General features: G+C 48.9%; 2 protein-coding genes across 3 annotated transcripts in view; both read left to right on the forward strand.

Annotated features, from left to right (window-relative positions):
- The first annotated feature begins 2,115 nt into the window (after positions 1 to 2,115).
- NDUFB8 (NADH:ubiquinone oxidoreductase subunit B8) lies at positions 2,116 to 8,705 on the forward strand. Its single transcript, XM_006259646.3, has 5 exons — positions 2,116 to 2,229; positions 2,331 to 2,457; positions 3,145 to 3,244; positions 6,132 to 6,287; positions 8,486 to 8,705. Exons 1-5 carry the CDS (start codon positions 2,151 to 2,153, stop codon positions 8,576 to 8,578), a joined length of 555 nt encoding a protein of 184 aa, XP_006259708.1. The 5' UTR covers positions 2,116 to 2,150; the 3' UTR covers positions 8,579 to 8,705.
- Positions 8,706 to 11,743: 3,038 nt separating this feature from the next.
- SEC31B (SEC31 homolog B, COPII coat complex component) overlaps positions 11,744 to 16,469 on the forward strand; it is a 58,334-nt gene continuing 53,608 nt past the window's right edge. Inside the window, exon 1 of one of the 2 annotated variants that reach the window (XM_014605094.3) lies at positions 11,744 to 11,849. The gene's annotated coding sequence lies outside the window, so the exon portion shown is untranslated. Of the gene's footprint in view, positions 11,850 to 12,053; positions 12,145 to 16,469 lie in introns of those variants that run through there. The other variant, XM_059729683.1, reaches the window with a different exon arrangement.

A 16,469-nucleotide genomic window follows, 5' to 3' on the forward strand; every position in this document is an offset into this window, starting at 1 on the left:
AACAGAGTAAGAAGGCTTCACCTTAGAAATAAAGGAATTGACACCTCGTTTTCTCTTTGTCATATGTGTTGAAGGAGACTTTAAGGCAGTGGTCTCCAACCTTTTTAAGTAGGAGATCACCTTTGGCTTTTAAAAGCACCCAAATTTACCATGTGTGCCTCCTGCCCCCCCTCCCCGCAGGTAAGTCTGTGGGGAGCAATTATTTGGGGGTAAGCCTTCCCAGCAGTAAGTCCCACCCAGTCGGGCCCCACTCAATTTACCCCCAGTCCTGCCTCTGTGGCACTGTCCCTCACTGTGGGAGCCTCAATCTAGCCCCTGCCCCTTCCCTCCCCCACGGACTGACCTGCTGGGCTGGAGCGTGTGCATGCATGTACGCGGGCACTCAGCCCCCAATCCCAGCCTCAGATCAACTCCAAGAGGCTTTGAGATCTACTGGTGGATCGAGATCCACTGGTTGGTGACCACTGCTTTAAGGTTAAGTCTATGTAGCAACTTTTGCTAGCATTGCAATGCCACAGGCAGCTGTGATATTTTTTTGGGGAACATTTCCTGCCAGCAAAAGCCCTAATGAAGGTGTGGTTTCACCAACACAAAAGTGCTTTTGCCACTATGGCCTATTTCACTCAGCAAACTATAAACTATATCATAAAAAGATAATATATCCTCCAATATAAGTGGAATGTTTTTTGTTACTGTCTCTTTTGTGGTGTAAATTTTTAATGTAAACCAACAGCATTTCTGCCTATGAGAAAATAGCACATAAAACAATTATTGGTGTAAATTGATGCCATTGATATAGGAAAATACAAACTTGAATTTGGGAGGAAACTTTGTTAATAACTTAAAACAAAAGGAACATTGGCAGTCACTTAAACTGCAGACCAAGGCTCTGACTCCATCTACAGTCAGAGAAAAAGGTGGAGAATTCTTGTTATGCCGTGACTTGGGACTGAGCATTGAGGATGAAAAATGAAGAAGAGAAAGTGGGGGAAGTCATGCAAAGTATGCGTGTAAGCAAAATCATGGTAAAGATGGGAAAACAGCAAAGTTGCTGTAATATTGTAGTGCTGGCAGGGCAGGCTTGCAAGATTAGAGGAAGGGGAAAGGGAAATAGATTTTTGTAAAGTTGCAGTGTGGATGAGAGACAAGAAGTACATCTCCACTAGTGACTACAATTCCTGTAGACATAACTGACTTGGCTTTAAACTAATATATATATCTGTATCAGTCCAAAGCCATTCCCAATTAAATTCCAAATATCCAAGCTCAGTATCCACACCTATCATTACCCTTATCCATCTCTCATCTCAACATCCATATTGATCATTACCCATATCTAATCAAAATGAATATCCATGTCTCAGATTTTCTACTCGGCCAGCAACCTATGTTCAACTTCCAGGCCCACAGGCCTGGGAATCCAGATGCCCCCAAATATGTTTGACCTGATCTGGAGTAGTGGTAGCAGAACAACCACAGCATCACGGAGCCCAGTAGCCTAAGTACTTGGCCAGTGTCGTCCCAGGTAGATTTTGCAGACACGCTGAGCTCCACGCGGCAGTGGCCGTGCTGCTGGTAGCACCCAGGCTCAGCAGGTGAAAGCTAAGTTGGCTGCGTCCATGCACAATGTGGCGTAGGCGTAAGGAGCGGAGCGGGAAAGCAGGGGTGCTCCCATAACGTTGGAGTGACCTGGGGAGCAAAACGGGGATATGGAAACGTAGGGGAGCTTCCGCAGCGAAGAGTGTTTCCCAAATGGGTACTAATGATCTGAGCAATGACACCGGATTGTGCGGGTTAGAGCTGGCCTGTCTGGAAAGCGCGCTGCAAGGAGTCTGGTTCTGCAGAGCTGCCAGGAGCACCCCGCGCAGGGTGGCAGGAGATCGGGGCCCGAAGGGACCTCGAGGTCAGCTTGCCCCAGGAAGGACCATCCCTACCCCAGCCATCCCGCACAAACCCACGGTCTACTCTCTTAGCACCCCTGTGCAGCCGCCCCGACCCAGCCACACGTAAAGCAAGGGCCGGGAGCGAGCTGGAGGTCCCGACCCTTCCCGAGCGCGGCTGGTCCCCGCCGCGCTCCGCCCTCCGCCCTCGAGCTCTTCTGCCCCCGCGCGGCTGCCGTCCTTTACGCCTGCGCAGTAGTTCGGGGAGCCATGGCGGTGCTGGGCGTCCGCGGTGCCCTCTGGCTGCGGGCGGTGGCTCGGCTGCGGGCCCCGACGGGGGTCCGGGCAGGTCAGCGCGGGGGGTGCTCGGGGCGGCGGGGACACGGGGGCGGGATGGGGTGGGGTGGGGTGCGGAGCCCGGTGCGCCCTAATCGGCGTCTTCGCCCGCAGCCTCGGGCCTGCCCAAGGAGCTGCTGCCCGGCCCCTACCCGCGCACGCCGGAGGAGCGGCTCGCGGCCGCCAAGAAGTACAACATGCACCCGGCGGACTACGAGCCCTACCCGGACGACGGGCTGGGGTGAGCGGGGGGCTGTCATGTGACGGGCTGGGGTGAGGGGGCTGTCACGTGACACGCGGGGGAGCGGCCCGGGACGGGGAGGGGAGGGGCTGTTCCCCGAAGCTGCTTGACCGGGAGCCTGTGCAGGGAGGAAATCCCCCCCATGACTGCCACTGCTTCAGGTGAGCTGAGCCCCTGCACCGCTGGGAAGTGGCTCTGAAATGTGGCAAGGGAGGTGCAGGGGGCAGGAGGGGATTCTCACCTGTTTTGGGGGTTTAAAGAAGTCCCCTGAGACTCCCTCAGCACAATCCGGTGGGAGAGGAGGGGTGCGGCAGCCACAGCTCTGCACCCATCCTGGGCTCTGTACACAGGGATGTTTCAGCTGCCACAGGTGCGCCCACATCAGGGAGCTTGGCTTTCCTTCTGCTGTTGCTATAGGCCAAGTGATCACAATCCTGTGTAGCGCAGGATTAGCTTCAGTTTGTAAAGGCGAAAAAAACCCCAACCTGGAGATGCAGCCTGGTACAGCGATGGCCATGGGGGCAGACAACATGCCTAAAATCTACAAGTAGCATAGGTCTGAGCTGTGGTAGCTAAAGATGTCTCATTCTGCTCTTGCATTTTAATAGATTTTGGTACAGTTTTGCTGCCATATATGCTGTGCAGTATCAACTCTTTTTCCTTTTTTGTCTTTTGTGTTTTGAACAGCTGTGGTGATTATCCCAAACTCCCTAACCGATCTCAAGAAGAGAGAGACCCCTGGTATCCCTGGGACGATCCATTTCATAGACGAAACTGGGGAGAACCGGTAGGGAGTCTGGATCTCGTTCTTGTCCTCAGCTTACTAAATTAGAGCTACTTCTGCTGAGCCTTAATGATGAATGAATGAGAACTTAATAATTTGTTTAATGTTTTCACTGTCCAGTTGCATGCCAACATTTTGAGAGGTGCTGTCTGTGAGAACAGAGGGTAATCTCCTGTGGTGTGCAGCCACAGAGGTGGAGGAAAACAGGTCAAGAACATCAGAGCAGTACCCTTTTGTACAAATGTCAAGTAATTTAATACCTGCTATAGTAAGAAGAAGGCTAAACCAGCCATACTGGGATTTGAACATGCATCAGAACCAAGTTGCTACAAACGTGTTAGGTAATAAGCAGTCACATCGGTGCAAGTCCTTTCAGTTAGGCCAGTACATTCATTACTGCCTCTTTATTCTATATTGCTTTAAATGGAATGAATGCTGGGTGGCTGTCAGAAGCTGTGAGAAACTTTTGATGCTGAAAAAAAGATTTTTAGAACTCCTGTTCGGATATACTATGTTCCTCATTCTTGAGCATCGCATCCCAATAACTAATAGCTCTTACTGATGAGAATATATGGTTTTCCCATAGAGGACTGAAACCTAAACCAAGTTGCTTAAATCAGTCAGTGACAGGAGCTGTCCCTTAGCAAGAGAACTAGAGAAAACATTAGCTTTTGTGTGTCTGTGCAGGGTATCAAAAGGTGTCCATCAAAATAAGATAATAATAGTTGGAGAGGGGTGATTAAAACAGATCAAGGAAATGTTTTTCACATAGCAACATCACAGCCATGGTGTTTGTTTTCTTTTTTCCTGTATGTTTTTAAATAGCCATGAAATCTTGATGAAGCTTTTTGGCAGCTTCTCTGTTCCTTCTACAAGGAAGATTTAGGGCAAATGTGGGCAAAAAATGGCCTGCAGGCTGGATCTGGCCCGTTAAGGGATTTGCACCAGGTCCCTTGCCCCTTTCTGGCCCAGGTTTGTGCAGCAGCCTGGTCTGTGGCACATGTGGCTGGTCCTGCTGCCCCCAGGTGTGCAGTGGGGTTGGGGCAGTGGCTAGACTTGCTTCTGGGCAGTGCCCACAGCAGCGGCTCCTTCCTGCTGCTGCTACCAGTTTCTGTTGCTGGACCTGGCCCAGCTTCCTGGGCAGCCTGGCCCATTCACCCCACAACTACTGCTGGGGAAGCCAGACAGAGTAGGTGGGTGGGGTTTCCATGGAGACCTGCCTGGGACCCACGTAGGCTGGGTGTTCTTGGCTGGGTGGATGGGATGGGGCTGCAGGTAGCCAGGGAGCAGCAACTGGGATGGGTGCACAGCCGGAGCCAGGGCTGGGATCAGGATTATGGGGCAGTGACAGTGTGGGGCTGGGGCCAGGAGCAGAGCTATAGTCTGTTCCTTGCACATCCTTATGACTGGCACATTCCATGGGCAAGGGCATGTGGGCAGCGGATTATGGCTCTGCCCCAGGCCCCATCCCCACACTGTCACCACCCTGCGATCTGGATCCCAAACCTGGCCCTGTCTCTGCCCACCTGTCTCACTCCTGGATGCTGCTCCTTGACTGCCTGCATCCCTATCCCATCTGCCCAGTTGTGTGCGCTCTGCCTGCTTGGGTCCTGGGCCAGTCTCCATGAAGACCCCAAGATTGCCAGGCTCTATCGCTGTGAAGCTGGGCCCTGGGATAGAGCCACAAGAGTTTTGGTGATATATTTGGCGGGGGGAGGCAGTTCTCCAGCCCAGACAGCTCACCAACACTCCCTAAGTGGCCCTTCAGCCCAAATAATTGTCCACCCCTGGTTTAGGGAATCATCTTTTTGTTGAGCGTTTGGATACAACTTCACAAATTGCTGCAGTCATTATGGATACCCATGTATGGTGGGCTGTATTGCCTGAGAAAAAGGATTGAACTGCTATTTACTGTCCCTTAGAATGCAGAGGACTGGATTTGATGGCCAGGGAGGCCTCTTCCAATCTAATGTTCCTGTGAGATGAGACATGCCTGTTGCTCATACCCCCTCCTTACCCTGCCAGTCAGTGGAAAACAAGTGCTTTCAATGAGATGAGTGTGAAACAGTAAAGCTACTTCTGTTGCTGTGTCCTTGCTCATAAGAGTTGGCCTTGTAATGGTGGGAGTCTGTTCTCTCGTCACATCAGACAACTGTGCTGTCAGGTCTAGCTTCTGTGAAGTAGAACTTGGGGTAAGTAAAGGCAGTACATGGTCGGATATACTCAGTTGTCCTTATTCTGGATACATATTCAATCTAGTGACTCCTTATACTTAGGTTGTTTGATATAATTTTGGGGTGAAAGTCTCCTTTAGGTGGAGTTTTAAATGTATATTTATTCAGCCTGCAGAGGCCATAATCCCAACTCCCGAACCATTGCTAATCAGACAGTACAAAATAATAGTGACTGTGGCTGTGCAGGCATGTATGTGGATGTAGAACCTGCTCCGAAGTGGCAAGAAGTCATTTGCCCTGGTAATTCCGCTCAATCCAAATATGTCTTGGTGCTTGAACACCCTTGTAAATCACTGAGCTTTCTTTCCAAGCCTTTTCAGGAACACCATGAGAATAAATGGGACAGTCTCTGAGACCCACTGGAAGTGGTTGAGTAGACAAAGATGGGATCAGGGGATTTTTCAAATTGATGTAGCATCACCTAATAGGAGCGGGGTAGTAGAATGCAACCTGATATAATCTGATGCTTCCAACTGGCTGTGTCCTTGGACAAATCGCTTAAGTCTCTCTCTGTCTGTATCTTCACCTGTAAAATGGGAATGATACTTTTAGCTTTCAGGTGTGTTTAATATATATTAAAGTGCTTTACATTTTTCTGAGAAATGCATAGTGATGTTGACATAATGCATAAATGATCTTCTTTCTTTGCCATTTAGATGCACTGGGACTTTGATATGTTTATCCGGCCCCGTATTGACACAACCGCCACTATGATACCTTGGAAAACCATGTGCATCTGGTTTTTTGGTGCTCTGGGCTTCATGGCATTCATGCTCTGGGTTGGAGCGAAGTATCCATCCTACATGCCTGCGGTGAGAAATGAGATGGGGCAAGGGGAAAATTATTTCTAGTAATTGCTTTGCCTATCCCTTCTAGATGTTCAGAGAGGAGTCCTCTCTGGACTCCTGAATTCAGACGGAGAGGCAAGAATTTGATAATGTGTACATGTGAAGTTCTTCTAGCTAGCTTGGCTCACAGGTGATTGTTCCAAATACGGCTAGCATGATGAACTGAGCAGAAACAGATTTTTTTAATAAAAAGTCACAATGTTGCCTGAACTAATATTACAATTTGTCTAGACTTTGTGTATCAGACTATTCATTCACCTTTGTAATGGATGTCTGAGATCTTTCTGGTTTGTTCAGTCCAAAAGGTCTACCTATGTTAAACCACATTTCCCTCTCCTCTATGTGGAGTTAGTGCTTCTCTTGTTAAGGATGCATGCTAGATATCCTCTAACAATATGAGACATAGAAATTACCCTGAACATGCTGCTAGAGGATGAATAATGCTACTGAAATAGATTGAAAAATGACAGTATGTTTGTTTGCATTGTTTTAAAGGCATTATTAACCCTACACTTAAAACCAAGTGTTCTTTTTGGAAGATTTTGATTCTTTCTAGAACTTGCTGTACTTCGATGCACAGCGCTTTTAACACGAGTGTTATCAGCCTTTAGACCAATGTGTATAAAAAGGAGGGAGGGGAAAGAAAGGAGAAAAGAACCAGACAACTAGCATACAGCCCTATACCAGCATTACTTGCTTGAATTTGATATAGAATGACCCTGGCAAAAACTAGAGTGGAACTGCACTGTTGTAGGTCTTGTGTTTCTGCAGTTATCTGGAAGGAAGTTTGCTGTAGGTAAAGGGCTTATTACTTGCTCATCTGCCACCTAGTGGTGGGGTGCTGTACTAGCACCTGCTGTGAACTTACTTCCCCAAGTAGGTGATGGTTTGTCCACTCGAAATCTTGGTTTAACTTGCAGAAGTGTACAAAAACCACAAATTGTACAGGTGGAAATAAGGCCTGGCAACATGACACTTCTTTGACTTCAGTACCAATGTTACTGTCTTCCCCTCTCTTAGAATTAAGCAGAATAGGTAGAATAAAAAGCTAGGACAATGTGAAAGTAAATTCATGATGTGTATTGTTTCCTTCATGCCCAAAGAGCAACAGCTGCAGAATGATCTGTTACTCCTTCTTAGGCTACTAGCCCTTTTAGCTAGTGTGCTGTGTAAATGTGTCTTACCTCTCTTTTCAGGTCAGACTGCACTTCATTGTGCTCTAGACTTCAGTTTCTGCCTGTGACGGATCCACACTTTAAACTTTAGGGAGCAGAATAGAGTAGATTTACCTTTTGAATAGAACTTTCTGAAAACAATGTTTTACTCTGCTTTTTGACTTTGGACGAGCCTCTTAATGTTCTTCTGTCCCAGATTTCCCATCCAGAAGAGCAAAGTGATGCTTGTTTCAGAATAGTGCCATAAGGCTTGCTTAAGGTGGGCATGTCTGCACATGCATTTACTATGCAGTAAGTGATTTTTAGACTGTCATCTACATATGCAGCTGTTAATGCCTTAAGGCGCTGTAATGTGGCTCACCATCAACCTGCCCTGGTCAGCACCCTGGACAGCCCCAGCCCTGACTCTAACCTCCTCCTCGTGTTCCTGCCTTATGAGACCCATCGGAAGTGGTTGAGTAGACAACCAGCCCTGGCCCCGGCTGTGCACCCGTCCCAGATGCTGCTCCCTGGCTGGAGCTGCGGTTCTGGCAGCAGGGAAAGGCCCTCCCACAACTCCCTGCAGGGGAAGGGGGCAGCACCACGCGTGCAGGGCTGGGGTTGCGTTATATGTCTGCAGTGACTGGTGCTGCTTTTCTTGCCCCATGGAGTGAACTGCTCTTGTTGGCTCAGCCTGGGCAGGGTTGAAGCTGTGTCTGCTCCCAGTGTTGGTTTCTCTGCAACACCTACCTCTGTCCCAGGCACACCCTGGGCTTCCCTGCCACCAGGACACTGTCTGTGAGAGCAAATTTACTCTTGAGTCGGCATAAATCACTGTGCAGTAATGGTGCACATGTAGATGCACCCAGTGTGTTGAAAATACAAAACACTTTGAGGGAGTATTAAGTAGTGGGTGGTAGACCTTTTTTTTTTTCTCAACGTAAGTTAAATATAAATAGGTATCAAATAGCAGAATCAAATAAACAACTTTATCTGTTTCCTTTCTAGGGGCCAAAACAATATCCCTACAATAACCTGTACCTGGAACGAGGTGGTGATCCTAACAAAGAGTGCCCTGTAGTGAAGAACTATGAAATCTAAGCCTTGTGAAAATGCAGCTTTTCTCCTGGGTCAGCTGCTCTGGAGTTTTCCACAGTGTTCAACACAGGATATGCTAATGCTTGTTCTAAAAGGTTTAACTTCAGATAAATGCATTTATGAAATCTTTTTTGATGGCTTTCCTCTGATTTGGGAAGGCCAGTGACAGCCCTGTAATTTCATTGCTTTGAAGCAGGCTAGAATCCTTTGTACATTATGCTGCTTTTGGGAGTGAAGGGGGAAGTATCTGATAATTATGGTCCTATGTGTAATATGGAAACGGGGCATTAAAAGTAAGCCCATTGTTATTTAGGTAGGCAACACTGCCCACTACCTGAAGGGGAGGGTGTTTAGTTTTTTAGGTGTTGCCAGAAAAAGACAAACTAGAACACTGAATTCTGCTCTGTGCTCATGGATGGGTACAACTTTTGGCCTAGCCAGGGCTCTGGGGTTGCCAATTTTAAGAATAACAACTTTCCCTAGGATTTTTGGTCTAACTTCTTCCTTTGGCTTAAGCCCTCCTTGACATTCCAAAGACACTTATCCTTAAGTACACCTTGATTAGGACTACATGAAGCTTTGAAGCTATAACCATCACTTGAGATAGAAGGTGCATCTCAGAAACCTGAGCTCATTTCAGTACCACTTTGCGCAATGGAATCTTCTACCTATAACCACTTGGACACATTACAAGCAGTTCCTTGAAAATCTCAGCTGAGGTGGGTGGGGGGAACGTTGCAGATACATGATACAACCTTGAAGTGAGGTAAACCTTGAGACAGTACCATTCGTGTAGTTGTGGTCTTAGTTTCCCACTTTAGTGCAGGAGTAACTCAGCTTTGTATTACTGCCATTTATACTACAGGACATGATTACACTTCTGAACTGACTGATCAAATGCTTCTTGGAAGTAGAGGGAGGATGTGTTTGATACAAGGGGGAGACAGTTATTTGTGTAAACTGCAGTTACAACTTTCTCCATATCCTGTTGTCTGCCTTTTTCTTGATGGAGCAGCTACTGTTCAACTTGGTTGTAATAGTTTGCAAACTTACATAGGACTTTGAGATACTTCATTGTCCAAGCGATGAGTAGTGAAGTATCCATAAGAAGTTATTTTTAAATGCATTCAGTGGTTAACATGTTTAGGTTGCAGTATTTAAATTTGGGTACATCCCATGGCTTTGGTTGTTGTTATTATTATTATTTTTTTTTTTTTAGGCACTCAAACTAGCCTAAATCCTTATGGCTGTTATATTTTAATGTATAAATAAGGCATATATAACAGCCTTGTTTATTACTTTTCTTTCCCTTGCAATGGTGGTCCTCAGTCTCTGGCCTGTGGGCAGCAGTAACAAGAAAGTAACATGCTACAGGCTCTCCCTCTTAGCCTTAGGTTCAAACTGTCCAAATTCCTTGTAGCTGTGAGTGGTGTCAGCAGCAACATACTGCCCTTCAACTGTGGAGAGAGGACCACTGTACCAGTGCTCTAAAAGCACTTTCTAAGCTATGGGTACCTAGAAGCCTGGCTTTTCCTTGGTGTTTTGAATTTCTGTGAAAATTCAGGATGTTTAACTAAGGAAGAATGTGTTTCACTAGAAGTGAAATAAGCTATTTCTGATAGACCATAATATTGGTGCAGAATAGGCGTTCCCCAAGGGTTGGAGAGGAAGTGGCAAATGTATTCACGTAAAGTAGTAGGGAATGTGAGTGGGAGACATGTCTGAGTCAGATTGTCTTGCTCTGTCTTGTTTGATGCTGTACTTGCATGTACCTGCATTTCAGTTATCTGCAGTGACCTAAAAAGGGGTTTGATTTGTTCAAAAACAGTGTCAGCAATACCCCATCCGACACTCTTCTTATAAGCCCATCCCATGGGACAGTGTTTTTTCTACAATGAAGCAAGCGTGACAGGTGCCTGGAGCTTTTAAGCATGTAGCTAAATAGGGACCTGGGCTCTGAATAATGGGATCCTATGTTGAGGGAAGGTGAACATACGAAAAAAGGATTTGCTGGAAGGACTACCCAGTTTCAAGAACTGACAAACCTTGGACTCCCAGAATGGGGGGGGATAGATCTTAGCTCTGAGCTTTTGTTTGCAAAGGTCTCTAACCTTGAATCCTTAAATGCAAAGATTCTTCGGTTAAGAGAGACCTTTTCTAAACCTGTCTTGAAGGCAAGGGACATGTGTTGTCTCCAGAAGGGGTTAAGCCTTCACTGGAAGTCTGCAGTGCCTACAATCTAGGTGAGAGGCAGAGGGTCAGGAGGACACACCACCACTGACTCAACGGGTCTAATTGGTGGAAAGTGCCAACATGTGGACTCTAATTGGACCTGGTGGACTTGGAAGCAAAAAAAACTCACTGAGTATTCATTTACAACAGACTAGTGACCATACAGAGGTACATGGCTTGAAGTTGTAATAGGTACTAGTTAGATGAAATAATAACTGAAAGGGAAATGGGCAAGAAAAGTGGTAAGTGACATTCCTACCCTTTGGCAAGTACTATAAGGTTTCAGATGAACATGAGTGCATGTGATCTTAGCTTTTCGTGAGTCAAAAGTCCTCTTTTAGCCTATGGGTTATATACTGGCTCTGAGACTCCAACCACATCACTGCAATCCCTTTTCCCTTGTGGGATTCTTATGGGAATTTTCTTATTCAGGGCTAGCTCCATGGAGCCAGGCTCTTTTCTATGATCCAGCTGCAATATCGCAAGACACTCTGTTTTAACAGGCTAAGAAAACAGTGCAAACCAGGGATTTTTGCGGGCGGTGACCAAGCTGGAAGGGAGTGCTGCAATCTGCGTGCTGCATGCACCGCAGCCGAAGCCTGTTCACAGAGGCGCTGGCCCTGACCATAAGGGCAAGGGGGCCACTACCATCATGTACAGTTTGGCCCAAGGGCATTGCTGGGCTGAGAGGGCCTAATGCCGCACGTGTCGCGCCTCCGCTGGAATGAGGCACTGTAAAATGGGACCAAGGGGCAGAGTGCATTGGGCAAATTAGACTCTTCAGGTTGAGGGGCTCTCTTGGTCCTGCCCAGGGGCAGAGGAGCCGCTCTCCGCACGTGGTGCAGCTGCTGCCCGCCCTCCCCGAGACGGCGGGGGCGCTGCCCGCCCGGGCGTGGAGCTGCGGCGCTTTGACGAGGGCGGAGCCGCAGCCTACGCAGCGCTTCGCGGGCGGAGCAATTCGGGCGCCTGGCGGCCACCGTCCCCAGGACGAGCGGTGCGGGCCGCGGAGGAGGCGCTGCTGCCGGGGCCGGAGCTGGAGCCGGTAAGGGCCGTGCCCCTCCCCCGGGCCCCGGAGTCACGCCCCGGCTCCGCTGCTGCCGGAGCCTCCCTGCCGCTCGTTCCCACGCGAGGCCCCGGGGCTGGGCGGGGCGGATGTTGGCGGCGGGAGGATGCTGAGCGGCAGCTTGGGAGGCCTCGGCTAAATCCGTGGCTTAGACGCTGTCCTGGGGGGTGACCTTGGGTGAGGCCTTCCCCTCCCTCTGCCTCAGTTTCCCCCTGCGAGAGCAGGCGCGGCCGTGGCTGAAGCAGCTCCAGGGCGAGGGCGTCGGGACCTGCAGGTGAAACGTGCGGTGGAAGAGGGCGTCGCCAGTAGGGGGGCACCCCACCCGAGGGGCGGGGCGGGGCGGGGGGGCGCCGAGGCCTGCGACAGGGGCCGTCGGGATGGTCGCGATTGCAAGTGCTACGGTCGGGGCAGTGGCGGGGTCCGGTTGTCATTACAAGAGCAGCCGCCTGCGCATTTAACAGACCCCTCGCAGTCGTGTCCTGGCAGCTGCGATTGCGAGCGTGTGAGGAGGACAGGTTGCTGCCTGGCTCAGCACTGTCTGCAAGCTGCGTTGCACAGTGAGGGAATACATTTCTAGGCCTGGCTCGAGGGATCAATACCTCCTGTTCTCTCCGCTCCCAGCGGTGCTCTGACTAGCTTCTCCCTTTGCACGAGCAGTTTCCTTTTAAAGACACTCTGCAGCAGCTTGCAGCTAGCTGAGCAGCGCTCGTCCTGCTCTCTGGCTGTCAGTAGCAGTTGGAAATACCTGAGATTTCTAATCTGCTCCCAGCCAGATAGATAGAGTAGGAATTGCTGTGATTTATTAATTAGAGCTCTGGAGATAAGGCATGAACTTTGTCAACAACTTGCTGTGTGACTTTTAGGGAGAACACTAGGTGGCACAATTGCTCTGTGAATCCTGTTAAAAAATCAGCTCTTCCTAGGACAGCCAGAGGAGGTTGCTGCAGAACCGTTTCTGTGCTTTGGGGATGATGAATCATCTCGGGTACTGAGAAGTACAATGAACAGAAGTGCCAAGGCATTTGGAAGGGTCTTGTGTCACTGACTGTCCTTGGTCCAGGTGAGCGTCAGGAGAGCCCCTTCTCAGTACAGGAGATGCCATTCTCCTTAAAGCCATGCTGGGCTTTGAATGGAATTGTTTTTTCAGCAAAGATAGATGATAAGTGCTCAGAGAGTCTCTAAACTATTGGTTTCTTGCCTGGATCACTCTTGGGTACCTTATTTGGGTTTTAATTGTTTCACTCAAGTGAGATGTGCTTTCACAGCTGCTTCCTTATGCTGCTATGCACTGGCTGCCTATTCAGTGAGTGTGATTCATGACATCTCTATTAGTAGTGCCAGTTTAGGCCCCAGCCTAATTGATACCCTCTTTGTTTTATGCACATGTTGTGGCAGCTGAAATCAGAGGGATCACCGACCACTGTCTGTCTCTAGGTATTGGGTGTGATCTGCAGGGGACTGGATGCAGAGGCACATTTATATAGATTTCTCTGACGTGTTCCAGGCTGCATCCTTGACTTCTTCCAGACTCGTTTCCTGGTATCCTCTGAGCTGTGAGGCTTAACAGATGGAGCATCGAACTGGAACACTGGGAGATACTGGCCTGCTGAGTGACTGGACAAGTTACTTTGCTCTCTGGTGCCTCAGTTTCCTTGTTTATAAGATGGGGATAATGATACTGACCTCATTTGGCAAATGTATTGTTACCTGTTCATGTCAAGCCCTATATGAGAGCTGTGTATTTAGTATTGTTATCTGGGTGTGATAGCAGTGGTTAAGGTCTCTTTGCCACACCTCCTGAGATGTAGTTGATGCCAAAGGCTACCACCCTCAGTTGATGTGGCTTTAAATGGGTACCTGGCCATTGGGCTGATGAGTCAAAGGTGACTGGAAGTCATCCTAGCCATATCACTCCATTGTGCGTTTCAGACATATAAACTGGCTAGTGCTATAGGTCATTGGGTTAAGGCACACTTCTGGCTTCATTTGATTTAATGTTGTTAAAGAACGTTTCTGCTTTGCTCTGATTTTTACAGTTAGCTCCTTGTGGCAGGAACCCTTCTTTGCATTTGTCTTTTTATTAAATGTAGGTAGACGCCACTGACGCTGACAGTCAGTGGTAGAGGGGAAGATGTGGTAAAACTTTATTAATATGTAGTTCAGCACATTTGGTTCCTGGAGGTACCCCTCTACCCCTTTCAGTTTTCTGCTAGTAGCTGCTGTTCCCTTTCCTATTTTCCCAGTGACGTAGCTGGGGCATCAAGAGGCCTCTTGGCTACTAGTTGGCAGTAGTGATCAATAGATGGCAACTGTCTAACAGGGCCAGGTATATAATCACCCCCTGTGATTGATTGTACTAGGGGAAGTAGGAGCCAGCAGAGAGCCAGGATGACTTTAAGCAAGGTATCAGTGACTGGCCCATTCCCCAGCATCAGTAGGGCCAGAGGGAGTATGGTCAATGCGGGCAATAGGGGTGCACCAATAGAGATTTTTTTAGTTCATATTGGTAGCCAATTTTTAAGAAGGCATATCGGCTGATACCAACCTGATTTCTGATACGTGGCCCTGCAGCTTGAAGGGCAGTGTCTGGCTGGTAAGTCTGTTGTGGTAGAAGGGGTAGGGAGAGAGAAGGGGCATGTTGGGGACAGATTGAGTCCCCTGCAGTGAGGGAGGAAGTGGGGCTAGGACTGGGGCAGGGGCTGGGGCAGGTGCTGCCCAGCCGGGGTGGGGCGTGGGATGGAGCTGTGGCTTGTCTGGGGGGGCAACTTCTACCACTGCGCACACCCCAAGAGGGCATGGGGTACATGTGCCCCAGATCTGTGCGAGATGGGGTGGGCTGCCGCTGTGGGTTGGGGCTGGGGCTGTGCCTTGCTTTCTTGGTGGGGGGGCTGGGCTGGGATGCGCTCTGGGCAGGCAGTGGTGGTGCTGGGAAGGAGGTTATGGGGGGGCTGCAGCCACCTCAAAATTTGCCGTAGCCCCCCAACCACCCCTTCCCAGCACCACTGCCTGCCAAGCCCACAGCAGCAGCCTACCCCACCCCACGCAGATCCTAGGGACACATCCCCCCCCCCCATGCCCTCCTGGGGTGTGCACAGCAGTGGGAGCCCCCCCCTTCCCTGCAACCCTTGGACAAGCTGTGGCTCTGTCCTGTGCCCTGTCCTGGCTGGGCAGTGCCTGCCCCAGCCACATTCCCTCCCTTCCTCCCCATAGGGGCCTCAATCTGCCCCCTCACCCCTTCTCCTTCCTCTACACCAGACTTACCAGCTGGACGCAGCTCTCTGAGCTGTGCTCCTTGCTGCCTATGTGCTGTGCTGCAGCTGCAGGCATGCATGGGGCATTTATTGGCCAAATTATTGGCCACATCAGGCAAAAAAAAAGCCAATTTCTGATACCGTCAATTTTCTTTATATCGGTGGTGATCCATTATCAGACCTATGTATTGATGCACCTCTATTGGGCAACTTTTCTTGCCTCCTGCTGCAGCCTTTTGCTGCCCTGCTGGTTTTTCTTCCTCATGTGTTGGAAGCAGGGAAACTGATACTACTAACCCCAGTAGAAGTGTGGGGAGCTGATGACCAGAGGTCCTGGTTTTCCATGGTGTTTCATTTTAATCATGGAAAAATGTGGATTTTAGGTTACTTTTTTTAAACTGGAAATTGGGGATTTTTTTTTTTTTTATCACAGAAAACGAGGATCCCTTCTGATGACCGACTTTTCTACTTTTCTCACGCCAGAAATTGGAATGAGAGCGCGTAGTCTGGAACCCTTTGGCCATGAAAATCTGATAGAGCCACAAGGGCAGGGGGTAGAGCAAGCATTTAAGAACAAACGTAGAAGTCTCCCATCTTCTATTTACCACTTTGCATGATGGTGTTGGGGGGGAGACTAGCCTTACATCAGATGATTAGGGTGCAGTGGAAACTGGTCACACTTTATTCTGTACAGACTGCTGAAATATTCCATGGCCTCTGGTAAACTGGGGTGAGTTTAGCATGAGAATGGTAGCAGGTAACGAGCTTCAATGGATTCCACAGCAGATTAAGCTAACAGCATTAAAGAAAGTCTGATGAAGCAGCCTGCCCTATAGTTAAATGATACGGGAAGAGATGCCTTTATCTTCTGATCTGTGGTGTGGGAGAGGCACCAGAAGGGTGTAGACTGATTGGTCAGTGACTTCAGTACCAGCAGAAATGCATGTCAGACCCTCCTTTTGCACAGGCTTTAGATAAGCAGTATCTTTGGTTTCACATAAGCCAAACTAAGATGCAGACAGTTACATATTTAATGCAGTTTGATGGGCAGGGAGGCTGGGTCACTGAAATCAGGGAAGCAATCCTTGTTAGTGAACTCTGCCAGGAATAAACATTCTGAATGAATCTAATCTGGCTAATCCCATGTTGTCAGGCACAGACAGTTGCTAGGCTTGGTCTGTGCCGGGGTGACCAAGCTGTATATGGGTGCCATATGTGGCAGAGCTTCTGGGTATGGCATGCAGCAGATCAGGAAGGGAACAAGCAACACAGTAGCAAGTAGGGTAAAAAGCAAAGCAGCAAAGTGGGAATGAAGCAGAATGCAGAGCAGCAGTTCAGGCAGGGAGCA

This window comes from Alligator mississippiensis, chromosome 6 (assembly GCF_030867095.1).
Source record: "Alligator mississippiensis isolate rAllMis1 chromosome 6, rAllMis1, whole genome shotgun sequence".
Taxonomy (NCBI): domain Eukaryota; kingdom Metazoa; phylum Chordata; order Crocodylia; family Alligatoridae; genus Alligator; species Alligator mississippiensis.